General features: G+C 46.3%; 1 protein-coding gene across 4 annotated transcripts in view; it reads right to left on the bottom strand.

Annotated features, from left to right (window-relative positions):
* The window catches only part of SOCS7 (suppressor of cytokine signaling 7), a 34,162-nt gene extending 20,938 nt beyond the window's left edge, over nt 1-13,224 (bottom strand). Inside the window, exons 1-5 of one of the 4 annotated variants that reach the window (XR_011562065.1) lie at nt 12,070-13,224; nt 4,701-4,765; nt 2,027-2,131; nt 1,446-1,547; nt 415-545 (exon numbers count right to left, since the gene is read on the bottom strand). Coding sequence is in view for 3 of the 4 variants with exons in the window: in XM_019981276.2 (XP_019836835.2) it covers nt 415-545; nt 1,446-1,547; nt 2,027-2,131; nt 4,701-4,765; nt 12,070-13,037 (1,371 nt within the window). In the remaining variant the exon portion in view is untranslated. The remainder of the gene's footprint in view (nt 1-414; nt 546-1,445; nt 1,548-2,026; nt 2,132-4,700; nt 4,766-12,069) is intronic. The other 3 variants (XM_019981276.2, XM_019981277.2, XM_019981278.2) reach the window with 3 other exon arrangements.
* Between the last annotated feature and the right edge of the window lie 4,493 nt (nt 13,225-17,717).

The raw sequence follows: 17,717 nt of genomic DNA, 5'->3' as shown, positions 1-17,717 counted from the left end.
TTACTCTGACCACAAGAACCCCCCATTTCCAAAACACTGCAGTAGGTAGAAGCTGGTAGGAGTGCCTCAACCATTAGCAATCAATATCAGGTTCATCACATTTTCAGGCCTTCAAAGTAACAGAAAAACTTTACAGTTCCATTACCAAAGCCCTACAAAGAAGAGATGAGGGACCTAGGTCAGCTTAGACTATGTAAATATTTCTCCATAACTTTTCTCACCAGGTTCAGATGTTTTTTTCAGATTCAATTTTACAACATCTCATAGAACTAATGATAGCAACATATTGTTTTGTCACTGTAAATACAGAAGCAAAGAAACTACTCTTCCTCTAACAAGAATAAAAGGGGAGCCTGGCTTAGAATTAGGAGAATGTGAGAGGAGGCAAGCTGCCAGTCCTCAGGTACCACCTACCTTCTCCAGCTCTCGAAGGCTAGCCGCAAAGCTGCTCGAGTCAGGCCGGTAGAGGGGACACTGGAGGTGCTGCGGGGGCTGGCTGTGCAGAGATTCGGCTGCTCGGATGGGAGCGATCCGGGGAAATGCATCTGCAGGGCAAGAGCGCAGTGGTCACATGTTGCTCCTTATCATTCCCAACCTCAAGTAGACCCTCCCTCCCCCCAAAACAGAGATGCTAACTGAAGACGGGCAAGGCATTAGAAGCTAAGCTGGAAAGGGTGGAAGCCAAAGCAGTGCGGAAGAGCTGGATGGGCTGGGACACAAAGCTGTGTGGGCTCGTGTAAGCTGTGAAGGGTGGGTGGGGGCGTTTAGCCCCAGGAAAGGGGGAGGCAGCAGCTCACTAACCTGACTAAGGCGACTACTTCAGGGCCTGCACCAGCCTAGAGCGATTCCAACTTCTCCCACCTCGAGGTGAAGTGCCGGTAAGGCAGCCTTGGAAATAGTGACTCTCTTAACTTGCCCAGGAAGAGCAACGATTTTGCCAAGCAAGTAGATTTTGTCAGGCAAGTAGAAAAGAATGCTGATTTCATTCATTTTATTCCTTGGGCACTGGGGGCTGGTCAAGCAGGTATGGGCTACTGAATGCTTGGTACTTATTTACAAGGCTGCAGTAAATGCTAAAAGCTTAGAAAGATCACAGAACTTTGAAAACCAGCAACATATTAAACCTCCTCACTCTACTGAAATTAAGGCAGTTTCCTAAGTGATATTGACTCGAGGATTGCAAACAAGTTTCAGTAGCAAAGAGACAAAAAAAATCCAACAGTCTTTTATCTCTACCAAAACTCAGATTTGCCTCCATAAAGAAAACAGGCTAAAATAACCAGTGCTTGGCCTCATTTCCAAGGAATTCTGGTCCAGCCAAGGGGATATGATTTAAGCTTTCTCCTAAGTTCTTTTATTTCCATAAATAGATCTCTCCCATCCTTCAAAAGTGTTTCACTTTGTTCTCCCCACTCTTGCAAGTCTTGCCTCTAAGCTAAGCTAACCTGGGGCATGGGGTGGAGGAGGCGGAGGTAAGGGGAAAGACTGCAGGGAAGACCCCATCGGAGCCACAAGGACAGATGTAGGCAGCGTCCCACTGATATCATCTAGAAGAGAGAACAAAAGCAAGAGGTTCAGAAATACGGGCACAGAATGAGCACAGGGAAGGCAGAGGAGAGGGAAGAGGATCATCAGGCTGCCCTCAGGGGCAAAATGGCCTGAGCTTCACCCTGTCTTTTTTGCACAGAGGGCCACAATCATCTTAATCTGGTTTCCTTTGCTTGAAAGTAGGAAAGTAAGGATATCCCCAAAGCTGCCCACTGGCAGTAGATTCAGAACAAGATAAATACTCTTTATAAATAAATAAAGATTGAAATAATATATGGACAGTAGATGTTACAGCATGCAGGTAAGAGACCCACTTAACCACTTTGGAAATGAGAGGGGTGCTGAGAATGGGACAAGAAATATAATAACTGGGTCATCATTAGAAACCCAGGAGTCTGTTTGGTTCCTGGCAAAGAACAACAGGTCGACAGAGCTCACCCTCCCACAGGGCAAGAAGGAAGAGGGGAGGAAACTATACCTAGGAGGCTGAGGCTTCTTCTTGGAGGAGGAGGGGGAGTTGGAGGGTGTGGAGAGGTCAGGCCCCGCTGAGAGATGTCCACGTCCACAAGAGACACTGTTTCACCTGAGGGATTCACGGAGCAAGCGTGTTACAGCAGCACCTGGCCCAAAGCCACGGCCAGGAAGCAAAGGGAGGCAGAGAGCAAGCAAGGGACGCCAGAGGTCCATGGCTCTCAGAAAGTTCAAAATCTAATGCTCCCACGGCTGGAATCCCCCTAGTCCAGACACCTGAGAAGTCAATTTTAAATTCCATTATTCCTTTACTCTGTTACAGATCAAGGATCTTTAAGACAAAATCATGGGATTGACAGTGGAAAAGCCAACTAATGCTGGCTCTGCCACTGAGGATACAACCTTGAACAAGAAGTCTTCTTTATTCAAATGGAACCCACATCATTTATTTTTACAGATTTGTGTATCAACTTTTGCCTCGGGGAGCAAGGCTAGCAACTTTTTACAAGCCCAAATGGACACGGACAGCAAGCACTATTAAAATATAAGAACTGTTAAGCTGAATCCAGATAAAGGTCCCAATGTTAGCCCCAACTTCTTCCTAAATGGGGTTTTCCACATAGAGATTTTCCAGAATAGTCACTCCTAAGAGGCCCAACCATGTCAGATATCAACTAATTCCTAACACTTGAGGCTACAAAGGCTGAGAAGTACATTTACAACCCTGATAATTAATTACTTCCACAGTCAGGCAAAAGTCAGGTAAGCTTAGAGGAAGCTTCTCAGTAGGAACTGGGGCAGAGGGAGGTACACATGGTTTGTCTTACTTTTCAGCATGTTATGCAGTTCTGTTCTCTACCACATTCACTCCTTCTTGCCACCCAGCACAGCTACCCTCTCTCCTCATGAATCACCAGAGAATGAAGGCTATTTTATCAACCTTCTGTTGAAGGTCGCAAAGAGTCAGTTTGTTTTGGTAGATCTTATCCACAAGTCAGAATTTGGGATTTCTCTAATTTGGCCCTTAGGGTGTTATTTCCAACACCTTTTTCTTTTGTAGGAAGCTGAATTAGCCCCTAGCTAGAATCTTAATGTTTCCCAGTTAAGAAAATGAGGTAACAAATATCTCTAAAAGACCAGAAACTGGACATTCAGAATCTAATACAGTTTGTGGTGTTTTTTTTTTTTTTTTCCTCCAACAAAGGTCTTGAACACTAAGATAAGCAGAAAAGCTCTTCCAAAAGTCATCAGTGGAACTTCTAGGAATTCATCACACAGCTTAATTACTGAGGGCCTAGCTGCCCAGGGCTTCCCCTGTGGCTCAGCTGGTAAAGAATCTGCCTGCAATGTGGGACACTTGGGTTCCATCCCTGGGTAGGGAAGATCCCCTGGAGAAAGGAAAGGTTACCCACTCCAGTATTCTGGCCTAAAGAATTCCATGGACAGTCCATGAGGTCTCAAAGAGTCAGACAGGAATGAGCGACTTTTACTTTCACTTTAGCTGCCCAGAGCAATGCAATGAGCCCAGGTTTCCGGAAGGGTCAGAGAGGTCTAGCTTGTAGGTAGTATAGCACTTAAAGGAAATAATTCAAGACAGCTAAGGTTCTTTGGAATAAGAACATGGGACCTGAAACTACAAATGTGGGTTTCATTACTTTAAAAGGGAAACAACTACTAACTAGAAAGACATTCTGCTACAGGGTAAGATCCTTTAATTCCTTGCTTGGGCTAAGAACAGAGGTCCTCCTTCTCCACCGGTGCCTATTACAGGCACCAAACTCACCTGTTCTGACAGTTCACAGCAGTCTACTCAGTAATGGGGGTTCCACTAGACTGTTGAACATTTTCCTGAAAATGTCCAGTCCCAGATCATAATTCTTGTAATCATCTTTTTCAAGGGACACAATATCCAACAGAGTTTGAAACTAGGATTCAGGTTAAAGGACTCTCAGCCACACCCAGTGAGGAGCACTCAGTTTCTGAAACTTGAGGCTGTGTGCTCCAGATGTCCTTTTCTACAGCTCATTCAAGCAGAAACTCCACACCTGACTCACAGAACAAAAGGTTTCCCTCTCAGAAAAAGCTCCCCTTCAAAGAAGAAGGTGAAAGGATATTTGACCACTTTCTTACTTTAGCAACTGTGTTCCCTGCTGCATGAGGAGAGACTTAAATTAGATCCAATAAGAACTCTTAACAGCTGCAAGAACTGTTAGCTCCCAAAATGGGTAAGACAAGAGTTCATGTGATTCCCCTTTGCCCAAAGTCTTTAAAAATAGACCAGATCATCGTGGATCATGTTTATTAGATAATCCATGAACTCCCTTTGGAAGCAGGCACAGGAACTATATGACTTCCAGAGTCCTTTATGTGCTATGAGCCTATAAATTTGTATTTCCTACTTTTAATTTATACGTGATGACCCTGAACTAAAGCCTGCATAACTGCCAGGGCCACCTAATTACCAGCAAGCAGTCTCTACCTCAAACTATAAAGCATCCAAAGTTAAGAACGCATTCCACAACTTAAAAATAGCGTCACCCCAAACCCAGCAGGCAGGGAATGAAGAAAATAACTGCAGACATGCCTGCAGCTCCCTCTGCGATGCATCTGCAAGTGTTTCCTGACACGTCTCAGAACAGTCCTGCTTTTAGACGTTACAGAAGAAGAAACAGATCACCTACCTGTGAACAGCGGGCTGAAGGAGACTGGAGAAAAGGCACTTTGAGTTCTTGTCAACCTGGGTTTCCTGAGGGGCGAGAAAGCACACAGAGAATGAGGCGGAGAATGCACACACATGCATTTAAATCACTGCAGCGCTCAATCCCAGATGCACTGAAAAATAAAGCAAACCCGAGTCACTGTCAACCACGCTTTTGTAATAAAGACTAAAATTTAAAGAGGGAAAAATAATTAAGGCGATTCCTTAGATAGATTTGGCTACAGAATTCACCAGCCTACAAAGCAATAAGAAATCTCTTTGGAGCTTTCCACACCCATCACCTTAAAAGAGTAAAACATCTTGAGTGGTAATTAGTAAGTCCATTTCTAGAGGAAGGAATTCAGATGCAGAGTTGATTCTCACAGGAAAGCCAAGACAAAGGCTCTTAATCTGAACAGGTGCCACTTCAGAGCACCAGCTTTCCCTCTGGGCCTGCTCTTAGGAGCAGGAGATCCCAAAGTGAACCAGGCAGGATTTTTGGATTTGAGAATAGAACTACAGGATATACATGCAATCTTCAACCAGTAAGGCCTCTGATTTCTGCAAAATGCCCCCAAGCCATGGGTCAAAGCCAACAGCCAACAAGGGAGCCTCTTCAAGTTAAGATGCTCTGCCTGGCACCCAAAGAAGGTGGCCTCTTCTTTTTTGAGCTGCCAGTCATAGACCCCCCACCACCCCATGCCTGTTCTTGATGCTGCTCCCAAACCAGCTGGAAAACCCAGATCTCTGAAGACACACCAAAGGTAACTTCACATTGCACCAATTTCAACTGGCTTTGGGTGAGAAATGAAATGAAAGGAATCCAAAAGACTGATAAAAGTCTTTCTGATAGAAATGTGCTAATCACCTCAGGATGACTGAACTGACTATAAGAGAAAGAAGTGGAGGTGATGAAAATATGCTGTATCTTGATTGTGGAAGAGGTTATGATTTTGACATCTGTCAAAATTAACAGAACTAAGCAATTAAAAAAAGGTGACTTTTAGGTGGTATATAAATCGTATCTCAATAAATAAGCCTTTAAAAAAAAAATCCACCACCAAATTAAATGCCTGACTCTACACCTTAGAGCTGGCTCACTTTCCAAAATTACTCTCACCCAAAGGTTTAAATAAAACTTCAACTGCACCAAGAGATGGGGAAAAGCAAAGAAAATCCAAAATGAAATCCTACTTTGAATTATTTGACTTTGGATGATCTTTATGCATTTATGTTTTAACGCAGATGTCTGTGCTTCTCAGAACTCACTTCAAACAGAATTTCAAAACCATACTGTGAAGACCTTACTCAGAAATAGCTGAGATGCTGGATTCCTGACCCATCTCACACTCCCTCTGTAGCCGCCTCCATGCTGAGACTTGAGAAGTCTAATGACGGTGCCGACTGTGAACGCCCCGCCCACAGCACACACAGGAGAGGTGGCTGCATCAAAAAAAGACAGGCGCACACACAGTCCCTCTATTTATAAAAGTTGCTTGTGGCAGTCTGCAGCTTAGTCCCAACACTCCAGAGGTCTGGGATGGAAAACGAATTCCACTGGACATTAACTTTAAGACTAAAGAGTGTCCAAGCTGATTTCTATTCGGTAACTTGCAGATACAACATTAAACTCAGCAAGCAGAAACCTGAAGCACTGGCCTCTCAGAGGGTTCACACCTCAGCCATTTGGCTGGTTGCCTCTTTTCAAAGGAAGCTGCAATGCTTTGCCATCTGCCCATGCTGAGGACGAAGCTCCTCGGTGCCAAGCGCTGAAGAACAGCAGCACCCAATGCACACATCCTGCCGAGGCCTCCTCACTCCAGCTCTTCTCCCCATCCCCGACATTTTGAAGAAGAAAATCATAGTTTCTAGGATCTAGAAAAAGAAATATATATGACTCTAAACCCAGGCAGAGCCATTTGAGCATCTCAGAATGGTTTTTTTCGGACAAATAAGGAAGCTTAGAGAGGTAGAAGGTCTAAGAGGCTGAAAGGCCAGTAACAAATATAAGTGCTTCCTTCTCTCTTTGGGGAGATATTGTCTAACTAAAAATCCAAAGCAGTTTCCCTCTCAAGGATCCTGAGAGCATTCTAATGGCAGTCATTCATGGAAAGACCAATCTAGACAACTATAAAAAACAAAGCAAGGGAATGATTAACATAAAATTGAGGATGGTGGTCACACGGGGGAGGGGGGAGTTGTAATCAGGAAGCCACACTCAGGGGTCTTCAAACTGATAACATGTTATTTGTTAAGCTTAGTGATGGTTACCTAATATACATTTCATTATTATTATAGTATATACATTTTATAAATTTCTTTTTGTATATCTGAAACATTTAAAATGATAATCATTCTAAGCTAGATATGCTGTTTTTTGGAAAGCAACAAGAATGATATGGCTCCAGGTAAAATTTTTAACTAACCCTTCTATACGACATTCCATATTATTCTCCTCCTCCCCAAATCACCTTGACAAGCATTAGGGTACAAAGTTAAGCCACTGTAACTCTGCCAGTGGACTACTTGCATCTTAGCAGCAGAAAGACCTGAAGGATGATGTCGGGTAGGACTGGTGGGCTATGCCTCAGGTGGCAAGCAGAAGACCTTAGGTCTTCTCTGCGGCTAGCTGTGCTTTGTGTCAGCTATGCACTGCTTATGCTGCGGGTAACAAAGACATAGGATGTCTCTGTCCACTTCCACTCTGCAAATTACTAATTAAATGGCAACAGATCTGTGGGATAAAAGGAGTTAAAAACATTAGACTAGACAGGTTGACAACACACTGATATAACTACTGGCCATTTTTCAAATTCCTTGAAACCTAAAATACAAACAATGACATAGTAATGCTCTTTCTCTCTTGTCCATAAATCCCCTCTACAGTGTCCTAAGACTTACACATGTCCTTTGCTAACTTTTAATGTAGGATCCAAGTATCAGGTTTTGCAGCCACAATTTACCTCTGCCCCTGTTAAAGCACACAGTGCCAAGTCCGCCAGCCTGTGCCATTTCCAACACATCACAAGCCAGTGTCTGTTCATGTGCTACAGGCACAAAAACCATGTGCTCGTTTTTAGTTCCAATACACAGACATCTGTGCAACAAGGTCAGATCCAAAACTCCACCATAAACCAACTAAAGAACCTATGGAGGGAACTTCCAGGGAAAAGCCCAGAGGGGTAGCCCAAGGTCTAAAACCTTAGAAATGATGTCAGTGGGCAAAATGTAAAGGAGTAAAAGACACAAGACTCAAAGGGACAGAGATTTCTAAAGCCAGGTTGCTCATTCCAAAACAGAGCTGCCAACCACAACCACTTCATGGAAAAATAGTTGAAAAGATCAACAGAATATGGACCCAAAACCTAAACACAAAGGCAGACCCTCTTCACCACACCATAAAATCATTTTTCTCTCAGTATGTCATGCTCTTTCTCAAAAAGACTCTCTTAGACCTGAAGACCCAAGAAAACAGAGAAAAGGGTTTCTCGGGTCTGCCAGGTCTATCCAAGACAGCAGGGCCCCAAACTGATGCCAAGGCAGCCTTTCTTTCCAAAACTGTATCTTTTTTCCCAAACAAACAGATAGGAAACCACTACAAAACTGTTCTCCATTTTTCCACCTCACAACTATGCAGACTGCCAGCAATAGCCTCAATCGTTAAGTAGGATAAAAAAAAAAAAACCAAAAAACCCTTGAGAAATGAACAAGGTACCCATTTCCAACCAAATGTGTATTATGGAATGCTTCAAAAAAAGTCGGGTTGAATGCTATTTCTCACCAAATACAAAGGAAGACAATCAGCTAAACATATGTGAACCAGACAAGGGAACTTAACTGGTTTTCCTGAAATAGCAATCCTATATAACACCGAAGCCCACAGGCATCAAGCCCAGCTCTCTGAATTTCAACATATGTGTCTTACACAGCCTAGCCCAGTTCTCCAGAACAGAAACCTGATTAGCTGGTGAGCCCATGTATTCCTTCACTTCAAGAGTTCTCTAGGTGAACTCATACTAGACCTCAGGACCTAAGACTCAGTGTATCCAGGAAGGTCAACTTAGCAGACTCCAAAGCATGTGAAAGGAACTAAAGTCTTGTTTAATGTTAAAATATGAGGGACTTCCCTGGTGGTCCAGTGGCTAAGACTGCAGGTAGCCTGGGTTCAATCCCTGGTCAAGGAACTAGATTCTTGTGTCCCGCAACTAAAGATAGCAGCCAAATAAATAAATATATATATTTTTTTAATATGGAAACTGTTAAGTCTTGTAAAATGATCATGGGGGACTTCCCTTGTGGTTCAGTAAGACTCTGTGCTTCCACCGCAGGGGGTGCAGGTTAGTTTCTCTGGTCAAGGAACTAAGATCCTGCATGCCATGCAGCGCTGCCAAAAAAACCCAAAATTTAAAATAACTGTACGAGGGCTTCCCTGGTGGTCCAACGGTTGGGAGGCGGCCTGCCACTGCAGGGAACACAGGTTCAATCCCTGCTCTGAGAAGATCCCATATACCCTGAGGCGAATACTGACTCAGTGCTCCAGAGTCCACAAGCCACAACTACTGAAGCCTAGAGGCTGTGCTCCGGAACAAGAGAGGCCACTGCAATGAGAAGCCTGTGCACTGCAACGAAGACTGGCCCCCACTCACTGAAACTAGAGAAGGCTCGTGCACAGCAATGGAGACACAGCACAGCCAAAAAAAAAGACTGTTGGAGATACTTTCTCGTGACAGCTGTGGGAAAGGCAAATACTGAGAAGAGCAAAGAGAATCATGCCTAGAGGTTACTGCAAAATCCCCAAATTATACAGCAAAGACTGCAGAGACTCATAATTAACTCCAACCAACAATAAGAAGCCAGGGATACACCTTCTGGCAAAGGGCTGACATTTCTCATGGCTTCCTGGTCCTACCAATCGAAATAAGAGAACAAGCTAAAAATCCAAACTTATCCTTCCTCCCAACAGGGCAGACTTACTGAGGTGTAGAGCCACAGAAATCACAACTACCCTGGCCAGACTTATCAAGTTTCTCACAGCTGCAAGACTGCCAGCAAGACTGGCACATAGTAAGCTATGGAAAAGCTAACGAGAAAATCTAACAGTAAATCCTAAGCATTTTTTAAAACTTCACCAGTTCTATTTTACTACCTCTCCTCCAAAGGCAAAAAATATCCCATCTTAATTTCTCTTGTCTTCACTCTATTCCTATAAGGTCAGGAACAAGACAGGAATCACTCCCATTTTACAGATTAAAAAAGGAGGGAAGCATGAAGAAAACAAAATCGGGCTGCATCTCACAGGTGATGTTGGAGTCCTACATGGAATCCAGATGTTCACATTCTCTGTACAACATGTGCCTCCTAACAGCAGTAAACCAAACGTTCATACATGAATACCTAGCTCTTCTCCAATTCATCAGAAAAAGTTCTTGGACCAAGAAATGTAATTCTCCAGTGCCCTGAACTAAGCTTCTTTGCAGAGCTACAGACCAATTTGCTCTGCAGGAGAAATCGGTATTGTGCTTAGCGTGAGGGTTGGTGACAGAGCAGCCAATGACCATTAAATTCTGCTTCCAAAGGCAAAAAACCGTATAATGTTATATACCTTTTCCTGTTCCTAATCTATTAGATGTTGCAGCTAATTTCACGCCACACCTCATATTTGGTGTCTCTGGAATCTTAGACCAAGTCCTGGTCAATATGGAACAAAGGCAGGACAAACCACAAGAAAATTAGCAATCTATCCTAGGTCATTACCCACAGCTTCAATCCTGCCCTGCCCCCAGCAAATGAAAATTTCATCTACACCGCTAAGTGGAGCATCGAATGAAGAGCCTACCAGAAAAAAGCTGCTTCAGCAGCCACATGCTTTTTCAGACCTGAGCTCCCAGCGTGAGTTTATTGGGAGGCAAATGGTGAAACATACATTTACCTGAAGGGACAACACGCCTCAACTTACTGGTTTCTTCAGGGAGTTTAGGTTTTTTCTGATCCCAAGATGAGACCCTGGCAAGCTGTTCAGAAAAGGCAACAAAATCAAACTGACCAGGAATCTCCTGGAGGTCCAGTGATTAGGACTCCACACTTCCACTGCAGGGAACACAAGTTCCATCCCCCCAGGCCATGCGGCCAACAAGAATAACAAAAAAGTGATCCCATACTTTCCTCTTGGAGTAAAAGTTCCTTTGAAAGGAGAAGTCCATGGATGAGTGATTTTCAGTCCAGATCATATGAGGGAGTTTTTTTTTAATTCAAATCTTGGGGCCGTCTGATCTTTTCCCAAAGCTCCCCACGTGATTCTGGTGCACAGTAAAATTCTCAATTTGTCTACCTGTTTTTCAGCCTTGGGTTGTGGCTACTGGTGAATCTTATGAGCTGCACCAAAACCAATTCCAAACGTTCTAAGAACCCATTCAGCAGTGCAAACCACAATGGCAGGTACCACAAGAGAAAATCTAACACTGGATGTCAGAGAGCTGTCTGCACTTCAGAAATGCAGAAAAAAAATCTATGTCTAAGTTTGGAATTTTCATCAACTGGGGTAGAATTCATGTACAGGTGGCCCAGTGGTATAGAATCTGCCTGCCAATGCAGGACATGCAAAAGATGCAGTTTCGACCCCTGGGTGGGGAAGATCCCCTGGAGCAGGAAATGGCAACCCATGCCAGTATTCTTGCCTGGAGAATTCCATGAACAGAGGAGCCTTGTGGGTCGCAGAGTCAGACAGGACTGAGTATGCATGCACATCATACTTAGAATTCTCATACAGGTTTGAGAACAAGGCTATTTTCTATTCTCACAGTGGTTAGCACACAGGCTTGAGATATCAAGTATGTCTAAGTAACCAATCAAGAAAACATTAAAATTTTGACTAGAGATGCCCAGATGACTGCTGGCCTACAACTACACAAGTCTGTCACATCATTTGCATGCATGAGTGTGAAGGGGGGTGCTGGTACACAGAAAGAATAAGCAAGGTGGTCAAACTCAAACTTTCTGCCCCAAAGGCCACACCTTTCCAGCAAGCTTCCTGCCAGGGGTAATGGTAGACACAAACCTTGAAAAAACTTTAAAAGCTGGGCCGGGGTGGGGTGGTTTCAAATCATCGCCCAGAGAGATGCTAACCCAGCTGAGAAGTGGGGGTGGGGTGGGGGGGGGGGGTAGTGAAGGCTGCTCCCCACAAACAACTCTGACCTTTTGGAAGATATTACCACCTTTAGCCCCAAGTCTCTGCCTCCTGATGAAGGCCACACGTTAAGAACCGTCAGGATCTTTTTTTAGCAGTAGAATAAAGGGAAATGAAAAGAGAAAAGGAAGTTTGTCAGCCAACCCTAATGCCCCCGAGCCGGTCTCACCTCCCCGCGTCCAGCTCCCGGCCCGCAGAGCCGCCCATGTCTGTCAGGCTCGCAGCTGAAGCAGCCAGCTCTCCAGAAGGCCTCTTGCCGGCCCCATCCCCACCGCCAGAGCCACCGTTGCAGCTCTTCGTGCGGAAGAGGCGACTGAGGCGGATTTTGAGGGAGCCCTTCCGAGAAAGGCCGGCGAGTGGCCGGAGGGGCCCAGGAGGCGGCGGCGGCGGGGGAGGCTGCTGCGGCTGCTCCCCTCGACTCAAGCGCCCGGGAGGGACCAAGTCCTGCATCGGGAAGGGCACCGGGGGTAATTCAGGGCCGGGGGTCTGCAGTAGAAGCCGGCCGCCCCCTCCTCCTCCGCGGCCCGGGCTGCTGAGCTCCTCTTCCGAGCAGCTGTTAGTCTCCAGGCTCTCTGCCTCCGACTCCAAGCCCTCCAGGACCAGCAGCGCGTCGCTCGTTTCCGTGGGGTCCTCCCCGGCCTGCGGGGCGGCAGCAGGCGGCTGGGGCTGCGGAGGGGGCGGCTGCGGGGGACACGGGCACGGGCAGCAACCCCCGCCGACCGTCTTGACCCCCGGCCCAGCCGGCTGCCCGAGCCCCAGAGCGGCCAACTGCGCCTCTAGTCCAGCCGCCGGGCCCCAGGTCCGCTCGAGCGCCAACCCCGGCGGCAGGGCCTTGGGGTCCAGGGCACAGCGGTGCCGGGGACAGAGCAGTTCCGAGGGTCCCGGCTCCTGGGCCGCCTCCGCGTCCTCCTCCTCCGGCGGCCGACCCACGTTGCGGAACACCATCAGCTGAGGCGGCCTGGAGCCCCGCGGGCCGGGCCGCGCGAGGAAGGGTGGCGGCGCGGGGCCATGGCCCGGGGGCGGCGGCGGCGGGCCTGGCTCGGGGGCCGCCTCTCCATAGCCGAGCAGGCGGCTCAGGACGCGGTACGAAGCGGCCGCCGCCGCCGCCTCGCCATCCCGGAGCTCGGCCCCCTGCATCGGGGAGAGGGAGGGCGGGCGGCTGGGAGCCGGGCTGGGGTGGGGACTAGGCCGGGCCCCGCCGGAGCCCCGCCCGCCGCGGCCCCCGGAGCGACAGCGCTAACGGCCGCCGCGGCCTCTGCCTCATAGAGGGGGCGGGGGGCGCGCGGAGCCCAGCGCGAGCCCAGGCCGCGCGTCGCCGCCACCGAGCACCACCCCCAGATGGCGTCACTTCCGGGAGATGGTGGTCACGCCCCCTCCCCCAGGGCTTGCTCGCCCTGGCCTCTTCAGAGAGTGACGTTGCGCGAAGCCTGGGCCGCTATTGGTCGTGAGCTGCTTCTCGCCTGGCCTTTAGTCCTCAACCCGACTCTAGTTTTTCACTTCCCGGGCGCTCTGGGCGAAACCACCCCTTCGGGTGAGGGTAAGGTGGGATGGCCCTGGAAAGCCTGGTATCGTCCTGGGAGAGAGCCGCTGGCCTTGGGAGGACAATACCTCTGGCTCTGGTCCTACCTATGCAGCTTGCGACGTGTGACCGTGGCCGAGTCATTTGTTCATTGACTGTATCCCCGCCTTGGCATCCAATGAATATTTATAGAATGACACGTGAGGAATATGTTCTAGAGCCAGGGCTGTGCTGATAAATGTTGAACAGCCGACTGTTGGGAGAAAAGGGGAATGTATGCATATATATGTACATAAATTTATCATAAATTGTACTGATGTAAAGGATATGTAACAGAATTTACAAATAATAATGCACACTTGCAAATTCTTTATAACCAATTTATTCTCACAGAATACTTTCATTGGCTTTTGCCAAACTCCTATATGGGTAGCCAAACTGGTTTCTATTGAGGCGGGGAATGTAATTGCGACATGGTTATTGGTTGATGTCCTCTGTCAGTGTAAGAAAAAAATGAATAAACAAAGACGTCTTAACTGTCAAATATGGGAGCAGCTTCCTTGCTGATCAGAAAACAGTTTTTAAATAACTGAAAGGATGTTTCCTCAAGCTTTGTCTATCCAGAACATAATGGCTACAGACATAATACATTCATTTAAAATCTGAATTATTATTCTTCATCAGTTTCTTAAATCTAGATAAAGAAAGAAACAATAAATCAAGTCCCTTTCTGTAGTGTTTGCCAATTCTATGGTGCAAAGATTCCCACCAAGGCTGGTTTCAGTCTACCATCCTGACTTTATTGAATATAGAGAATACTATTATGTGGTAGTTTCATATTATGTAGTAGAAACAGTAATACAAATAGCCTCAAGAGCATAGGTAAATAGTAATAGTAAGATTATTAAGAAGTGATGAGTTTGGGGAATTTATTACCTTTGTTTTTAATACATTTAATTATAAGTTTGTATGATTTGATTTTCAATAATTGGCTGTGTTTAACAACTGGCTTACAAAATTTCTGAAATTTTAACAATTGTCTTTCACAACCCAGTCCCACATCACCACTACACTTCAGTTTTCTCATCTGCAAACTCAGGATAAGGATTGCTCCTTTGCTTACCTGCAAGCATGCTGTGAAGATCAAATAAAATCAAGCCTGTGTAGAGGAGGTGTGACTGGAGGCAGGGAGACCAGTTTCTGCAATCATCCCATGAAGAGATGTTGAGGGATGCAAAGGATAAGGAGGAAGGATCATCTAGCAGTATTGAGCAACTTTAGTACCTGAAGGTGCATTGAGGGGTCGATAGTCTAGCCATCTGCTCTGAGTTTTACAGCCAGAGAGACCTTTTAAAACTGTATTCGCCAGTAACCTGTGATTATAACCCTCTGTGGTTTCCCATCGTTCTTAGGCTAAAGATAGAACTCCTTAAGGAGGCCTATGGAGTCCTGTGTGATCCGACCCCTGCTTCTCTGGCCTCATCTTCCACCAAGCTCCACCTTGTTCTCTCTGCCCTGCAGTTCCAGGAGCTCCCTGGGTCAGGCTCACACGTTATGGCCATTGCATAAGTGATTCCCTTTTCTTGAAAGGCCTTTTCCCTCCATTTTTTGCTTCCTACTCATCCTTCAAGTTAAACTTACTCCTTTCTACCTCAGGGAAATCTCCTTGCCTGGGTAATTCCTCCTCACTGAGTTCTAAGACTACTCTTTTGTTGCACTTAATTGCACAAGTGTGATTTGTCACCTGTCTGTGGAGTTATTTGATTAAAGTCTGTCTTCCCTACTAAACCATCACCTCCGTGAGAGCAGGGGTCTAGTTTGCTTTTTGTCCATCATGGACTTTCCAATGCCAAGGACTGCCTGGCACAGAGTAGGCCCTTGATACATGGAATGATTGTTCCATGCTTGTAAGAGACTCCTGATACAAATTGATCTCTGATTCTGCACAACAGAATTAATAACCTCCCTTGCCCATGAAAAAAACTGAAGTTACTTACCTAAGGTCACAGAGTCCATAAAGGTGCAATGGAATTCAAAACCAGTTCTGATCCCAAAGAGTATATTTTCTACCCTCTCTCCCTCAGCTCCCTCTTAGGTGTCACTTAAGTTTCTGGAGAAAAGAAGAGAAATTGTTATAGGATCATAGAACACCAGAGGCCTAAGAAGACCATCCAAACAAGACCCTGGTTATTTCTAGAAAATTCTGGCTGGGGAACAGATTACCCCATCAATGCAAGGTCTTGAAGCTCTGCAGCACCCTCTGCTGTCCAGCTAATTTCTTGGCCCCAGAGGGAAGCCGGCCATGTCTGCCCCCTGGGTTATCTCCACCAGCCCAGAGCACACAGAGGCCAGGGCAAGGAATGCTGCCTTTCTCCCTTTCCCTTAATATCCAGGCCTGTAGCCCAGTTCCTGGAAAAAATATCAAAAATTAAGTTCCAAGTAAAGGAAGTGGAGAAGGAAATGGCAACCCACTCCAGTGTTCTTGCCTGGAGAATCCCAGGGATGGTGGAGCCTGGTGGGCTGCCGTCTATGGGGTTGCACAGAGTCGGACACGACTGAAGCGACTTAGCAGCAGCAAAGGAGTGTATTTTTGTGTGAGTTGGATTTGTGTGAGTATGTGTTGGGTGGATTTTGTGTCCACAGATACCTTTTTCTTGAGGGCTATATAAGTTGTCTCTACAGTGGTAGAACCCTAGTTTTAAAGGTTTGCAAAGAACAACACAGAGAATCTAAACCAGTCTTGAGTTCACGCAGTCATTCAGCAACAGCTTCAGGAGTGCAGTGATGAGTGAAACAGGCATGGTCTCTGCCCCTCTGGAGTTTGCCATCTAGTTTGAGTCCTAGTCCTGCCACTTCCTGAACATATTACCAAGAGCAAATAATTAAACACCTTTGAACTTGTGTTTCATTTGTAAAAATAGGTCAATCTCCTCTTGATGGGGCTATCGTAGGGATTAAATGAAAACTTGCAAATGCCACGTGCGTGTGTGCTAAGTCACCTCAGTTGTGTCAGACTCTTTGCAACCCTGTGGACTAGAGCCCACCAGGCAGGTCGGTTCTTTACCACTAGTGCCACCTGGGAAACAAATGCTACAGTGCTATACAGACATTAGTTCTTTTTTGTTTCCCCCTTTTTTTAAAAGATCTATTTATTTTAATTGGAGGCTAATTACTTTACAATATTGTATTGGTTTTTGCCATACATCAACATGAATCCACCACGGGTGTCCACGTGTTCCCCATCCTGAACCCCACTCCCACCTCCCTCCCCGTACCATCCCTCTGGGGCATCCCAGTGCACCAGCCCCAAGCATCCTGTATCATGCATCGAACCTGGACTGGCAATTCGTTTCATATATGATATTATACATGTTTCAATGCCATAACTTCTTGGAGGAAAAAACAACTATTATGTCTTCACCAAAAGTGTTCTGTTGGCTCTTGGCTAACAGTAACCAGTAATACCAAGAACATGGGATGGGGCACTTGCTCACCATGCCTGCCCCCTGCCATCCTTCTCTCTGTTAGCACATGGAATCAGAGAGGCAAAGGAGGGAACTATAGATGTGTGATACGGTCTGACCGCAGTGACCACTTGCTATAGGCACGTTCAGTTCTAACATTATAGGGATTTTGTGAGGGGTTGTCCTCTAGCTTCCATCTCTTCCTCCACCCTTTACATTCCCAATGAAGGTTCCAAAGCAGAATTGATGTTTGTAGAGGCCACATGTAAAACAAGGGAAATTTTTAGCAACCACCACCCAACCCTTCCTACCTATACGCGGGGATCTGGGGCATCAAAGACTTGAGGAGGGTGGGGCAGAGTGGGAAGGAAAGAAACTACCAGCACATGCATAGGAGCCAAATCACTGGGTGACGGATCAGCAACGGGAAGGTGGTGGAAGAGGGACGAGAGGAAGGCTGAAGCTTTGTTTGGTGGCTGACTTCAAGAATCCACACCCTTCTGGATCCAAGGAGGCTGCCTCAGACAGTGCTAACTCTGGGCTTTCCAGTTACTGTGTCCAACACGGAGAAGGATGTGGTGGGTAAGAAGACTGGGAAAAGCAGGAGAGGTTAGCCACTGCCTTTATGAAAAAGAAAGAAGACAGGGCTGAGGAGGAGAAAATGAAGGTGAAAGAAGCAGAGGGAAAACTGTTTACTCTCTTAGCCCACTCCACCCCCAGCAGGACTCCCCCACCCCCAGGCGTGTGTTGTCTGTTGTTTTGTTTCATTTTGGCCACACTGCTTGGCATGCAGGATCTTAGAGGTTCTTAGAGGTTCCCTGAGCAGGGATCAAA

Source organism: Bos indicus, chromosome 19 (genome assembly GCF_029378745.1).
Source record: "Bos indicus isolate NIAB-ARS_2022 breed Sahiwal x Tharparkar chromosome 19, NIAB-ARS_B.indTharparkar_mat_pri_1.0, whole genome shotgun sequence".
In the NCBI taxonomy this organism is placed as follows: Eukaryota; Metazoa; Chordata; class Mammalia; order Artiodactyla; family Bovidae; genus Bos; species Bos indicus.
The sequence above is the reverse complement of the archived record's forward strand: the minus strand, read 5'-3'. Positions and strand labels throughout refer to the sequence as shown.